Below are 5,040 nucleotides of genomic sequence, written 5' to 3'. Positions count from 1 at the left end.
GGAGCACCCGGGGAGGTGGCTGTGCCCCTGCCCTTGCCCCGCTGCTGCCGGGCTCCCCGCGCTGCCCACCCCCGCCTCTGGCCCTGTCTTCGCTCGGCCCCCGTGGCAGTTCTCCAGCCTCCTGCCCGGTCTCCCTGCGTGTTCCCCTCTTGCCCTCCATCCCCACGGCCAGCCCCTGACCATGCCTGTGCTGCAGACTCTCCTGGACATGATGGTCGCCGAGGAGGAGAGCCTGAAGGAGCGTCTCTTGAAGAGCATTGCCCTGTGTCGGAAGGAGCTTGACACCCTCTGCAGGGAGCTCCAGCTGGATCCCTTTGAGGTACGGTGTTGTGTTGCTTTTCACTCCTAGGATCGTGCTGGCAACAGTCGTCTGCTGCCTGCCCTCTGCCTGGGTGTCTTGGTGAGGCTGGAGCTCGCTGTTCAAAGCTACTTTTCCTGATGCTGGTAGAGGGGAAGGCTTTGCGGTTCCTCACAGGTCGGGTGCTGGGAGATGGTAGTGAGGAGACCAGGTCTCTTGCAGCATCTCGTTTTGTGTATGGCTGCTGCGTTTGCACCTTCCTGGGGAACATCTTGCTCAGAACTAGGGCTTGTGTCCCAGGTCTTCATTTAAGAAGCCTTAAACATGTGAGTGGGGTCTGAGAGTTGTGGAGAAGAGAGCTGATTTCTGGACTCTTCCAGGTAGAGGAAGAAAGTACCATTCTGCAGATGGAGAAGAGTTTGCGCACCCGTGTGGAAGTGATGTTAAAGCAGAAAAGGGATAGGAAGCAGGAGCTGAAAACCTTGCAAGAACAGGATCGAGACTTGTGTGACATCCTCTGCACAGCCCCATTCTGTATTGACAGCAATGCCGTGCCCAGTCTGGAGGACCTGGATCGTTACCGGCGCCACTTGGCCTCCCTGACCACCGAGAGGGTAAGCGGAGAGGGGGTGAGGGTCTTGCTGAGGGTGGCATGCGGGGTGCTCGCTGGTTTCTAATGCCGATCGTCACCTCCAGGAGCAAAGGCGAGAAGAGTTTGTCAGCAGCAAGCGGCAAATCATCCTCCTCATGGAGGAGCTGGACCACACTCCAGACACAAGCTTTGAGCGGGACGTGGTGTGCGAGGACGAGGAAGCCTTCTGCCTGTCCACGGACAACATTGCTGCCCTCCAGAATCTGCTGCAGCAGGTATGTTGGTGCACTGAGGCAGCACTCGCTTGCTGCGGAGGCTGTTGATGGGCCCTGGGAGCAGTTGGCATCGTGATGTAAAGAGCGACCGCCCAGTTCTCAGCCAGCCTGTGCATTAGAACGTCTTTTTGGGAGCTTTTGCACGAGATCTTGGAAGATGAGCGCGTGGCTTTGCTAGGTGCAGTAGAGCAAACTGCCTACTCGTGCCCTTCGGGGCCGGGCTGCGCTGGCGCTGACCCTGCGCTCTCCCTCCTGTAGCTGGAAGCCCGGCAATCCCTGAACGAAGCTGTGTGCACCGAGCTGCGCTCCAGAATCATGGCGCTTTGGGAAAGGCTGCGGGTTCCTGTGGAGGAGAGAGAGTTGTCTGCGGTGCACATGACTGGATCCAGAGCCAAAACCAGGAAAGCTGTAAGGACCACCCCGTGCCCTTGGAGGGGGAGGGCTGGGGAGCAGCAGCTCTGGGTTTCACGCTCCTGTTTGCTCACCCAGAGCGGAGGAGCTTCTTCCAGCAGTCAGGTGTGAGGTCAGCAGGCCAAATCCTGCCCTCACAGGTGGAGGAGCTCGGAGTTGGTGCTGGCAACTGCCTCTTCTTGGAAAGTGGCTTATGCAGAGCATAAATACTGTTCTGCTCCTCTTCTTCTCATGCTGCCTCCTCTGAGTCTGTGCTCTGGTCTCTTTGGCAGCTGCAGTTGGAAGTGGATCATCTGGAGGAGCTGAAGCTGCAGAACATGAAATCCGTGATTCAGGCAATCCGGGCAGAGCTGGCTGGCTACTGGGACAAATGCTTCTACAGTCAGGAGCAGAGGGAAGGCTTCAGCCCCTATTACGATGGTGGGTGCTGGCTCCTCCTGCTCGCTGACTGCTCCGTGGGAGCTGTAGGCTGCCTGCTGGCAGGCCGCCTGCCGAGAAGGGCTGCCGTGGGCTGCAGAGGGGTGGGGATCCTGGTTGCCTCCTGAACATGCTGTTCTATCCTCTCCAGAGGACTATACAGAGACCCTGCTCGAGCTCCATGATGCTGAGGTGAGGAAGATGAAGAGCTACTATGAAACACACAAAGATCTGTTTGAAGCTGTCCAGAAATGGGAGGAGAACTGGAAGCTGTTCCTGGAGCTGGAGGTATTGCCCAGGCAGGAATGTGCTCTGCCTGGCTCGGTGCCAGGTCACCAGGCAGTGCACGCCTCCGTTCCCATGTGCAAAGTGCTGTTGGGAAAGACCAGGGAGGCACTCGGAAACCACAGTGGGTCAGTGAGGGGATGGGGTGCTGTATCCAGAGCACGGGTGTGGTTTGTGATGGGGGGCTGCGCAGGAGGGAGGCTTCCTCCAGGGTCTGTTGGGCTGCGAGGCTGGGCGGTGTGTTTGGTTCTCTCCTGACCTCCCTTCTGTGCTAGAGGAAAGCAACTGACCCCAGTCGCTTCGCTAACCGTGGGGGGAATCTGCTGAAAGAAGAGAAGCAGCGAGCAAAGCTGCAGAAGACCCTTTCCAAGGTAGGTTCGGCCCTGGAGAAGCCGTGGTCCCAGATAGGCCTGTGCAGCACTGACCGAGAAGTGCAGCTCTTGGAGCCAGCAAGGGATGTCCTGGGTGTGGAGATGCCCACGTTCAGGAGGGCAGCAGCCTCTCTACACTGCCCTTGTGTCCCCATCAGCTGCAGGAGGAGCTGGAGAGCAGGGTCCTGGCCTGGGAGCAGGAGCACGAGGGGACTTTCCTGGTGAAGGGGCAGCAGTTCATGGAGTACGTGGCGGAGCAGTGGCAGCTGTACCGCCTGGAGAAAGAGAAGGAGAAACAGGAGCGGGTGAGTGTGAAGCTGAGGGTGCTGCCTTCTGGCCTGGAGGAGCCTCTGCTGCATTGGACGGGCGGGGGGGGCTGCCCCCGCCGCTGCCCGGGGCTCTCTCTCTTCTCACTCCCTGCCTGGAAGCGGCTCTGCGTGCAGTTGCTGTTCTCTGACAGCGGGTCTGGTGCCCCTTGCTGGCAGGCTCTGTGCGTGTTGAGCCCCTTTTCTGGCCCCAGCTGTGCCAGCACTGCAGCTTGGCTCTGGATACCCGTACCTCCCTGTTGGGATACCTGCTGCTTGGCTGTGCCACAGACCGGCCGCAGGGCACTGCCTGCCAGCAGAAGCCTGCTGCTCCTCTGCTCAGGTTTGTAAGTGCAGATCTCTCACACAGCACCTGAAGAAAAGCCGCCAGATTGAGACGGAGATGATGTATGGGAGCACCCCGCGGACGCCCATCAAGCGGCGAGTGCTCGGCCCCCACACACCTGGCAAAGTAAGGAAGGTAAACTGTGTGCAAAGCGGCGTAGATGTGCTGGGGTGCCACCAGGAGCCGAGCTGGAGCCCTGCCGTGTTTTGGGCTGGCCTCGGTCCCACACAGAGACGCGGGGAGGGTTCGGGTGCTGCGGCAATGTGATGGGAGCAGGGAAAGGGCCCAGGCCCTGGGCACCCCTCTCCTCCCTGGGGACGATCGAGCCTGTTGCACTGTGGTGCTCTGGAGGCAGAAGGCTCTGCGCTGCCGCCAGCTTCCTCCCCGCATGACATGTGCTCTGCTTTTCCCCTCAGCTCAATGGCACTTCCATCTCCAACGCCACACCCAACAGCACTGTGCGCTCAGTTTTTGGGGGAACCATCTACCACTCGCCAACATCCCGGTTGCCACCTTCCGGAGGGAAGGTAAGGAGCTTTCCAGGGAGTCCCTTGCCCAGCAGGGTGGGCTGGGGAGGAGATGGGCAAGCTCTGCCGTGCTGTGCATCGCTGCCTCCCCTGCCAAGCTCCTGGGGTGCAAAAGCCCCTGTTTGTCCATTGCCTGCTGTGCTGGGCTGCCGTGATCCTGGCAGGATATTTCTGGGACCGGAGGGAGGATGAGGGTAGTAGCGAGCTTGAAACTACTCTGGTACCGCAGAGCGACAGGCAGGGATGCTAGCACAGCTTTCCTAGCTCCGCTTGATTCTTGTGCCCTGTCTGACTGTCACTTCTTCCCCTAGCTTGGCCAGGCTCAGACACCCAGCCGTGCGGCTGTGAAGCCCCCCCGTCCCAGACACAGGGAGAGGAACAAGGAGAACGTGTCCCAGCTGAACGGAACCACCCTGAGCGGTGGGTGCACCCCCACAGCCCCTGCCCAGCGTAACCACAGCATTAATTCTGTTGCCAGCACCTATTCTGAGTTTGCGGTAATTCACCTCTTCTCAACCCACCCCCCCTCGCTGGGCAGCACAGAGGGGGTGTGCCCCCCTCCCAGAGCACCCCACGGGCCTGCGGTTCTGCACAGCCCTCCTGGTGTCCCCGCGCAGCACGGCTGTTCTGCCAGCGCCCGTGGCAGCAGATCTGTTGGCTCTGCATAGAGAGCCTAGAACTGAGGTTTGGTGGCTGAGGCCAAGCGCTGCTCACAGAGGCCCCGAGCAGCCCAGTGGGGAACAGACACAAACAAGAGAGGCGCTGGTGTGGGGGCACCCCCCAGCCCCGTGCAGGGCCGAAGCTGTAGGTGGTCCAGGGCCCTTGGAACAGCCCTGCTGCGGTGATGCAGCCACTGTCCCGAGGTGGGTCTGTTTCCAGCTGCTTGGGAAAGTCTCCCCCCTGCCCCTGAGGTCTGAATCCCTTGCAGCGATGTGTCCTGGGTGTGTGTGTGTGTGTGACACTCCCCAGCCTCCCCAGGGGCTGCGTCGTGGTGGCCTGGGCAGCTGGCAGCAGCAGCAGCGCTCTTGCTGCCCTAACCCAGTCAGTGGGAGGGAGAGGAGGGAAGGTGCTCGGCTGGTGGACGGGGCTTGGCTGTCTCTGGCTGGCTGAGGTCCCCAAAGTGGCCTCTGCCCTTCTGTTGGGATGGGCTGAGCCCAAGCTTTAACGTCCTCCAGCACGAGGCAGCCGCCAGCCTCCCTCCCTCACGGCAGGG

The 5,040-nt window shown here is 60.6% G+C and overlaps 1 protein-coding gene across 4 annotated transcripts in view; it reads left to right on the top strand.

The window, feature by feature from the left end:
• Positions 1 to 47: 47 nt before the first annotated feature.
• Positions 48 to 5,040, top strand: part of PRC1 (protein regulator of cytokinesis 1) — a 7,825-nt gene continuing 2,832 nt past the window's right edge. For 2 of the 4 annotated variants that reach the window (XM_035902286.1, XM_035902285.1), the window contains exons 1-11: positions 49 to 319; positions 679 to 912; positions 995 to 1,165; positions 1,424 to 1,573; positions 1,849 to 1,996; positions 2,145 to 2,281; positions 2,554 to 2,649; positions 2,808 to 2,954; positions 3,325 to 3,435; positions 3,717 to 3,827; positions 4,139 to 4,324. In XM_035902286.1, the coding sequence (XP_035758179.1) occupies positions 182 to 319; positions 679 to 912; positions 995 to 1,165; positions 1,424 to 1,573; positions 1,849 to 1,996; positions 2,145 to 2,281; positions 2,554 to 2,649; positions 2,808 to 2,954; positions 3,325 to 3,435; positions 3,717 to 3,827; positions 4,139 to 4,324 (1,629 nt within the window). In that variant the 5' untranslated portion in view covers positions 49 to 181. Of the gene's footprint in view, positions 320 to 678; positions 913 to 994; positions 1,166 to 1,423; positions 1,574 to 1,848; positions 1,997 to 2,144; positions 2,282 to 2,553; positions 2,650 to 2,807; positions 2,955 to 3,324; positions 3,436 to 3,716; positions 3,828 to 4,138; positions 4,325 to 5,040 lie in introns of all 4 variants that reach the window. The other 2 variants (XM_009646896.2, XM_035902287.1) reach the window with 2 other exon arrangements.

The sequence above is a fragment of the Egretta garzetta genome, unplaced genomic scaffold (assembly GCF_000687185.1).
Source record: "Egretta garzetta isolate BGI_Z169 unplaced genomic scaffold, ASM68718v1 scaffold689, whole genome shotgun sequence".
Classification (NCBI taxonomy): domain Eukaryota; kingdom Metazoa; phylum Chordata; class Aves; order Pelecaniformes; family Ardeidae; genus Egretta; species Egretta garzetta.
The sequence above is the reverse complement of the archived record's forward strand: the minus strand, read 5'-3'. Positions and strand labels throughout refer to the sequence as shown.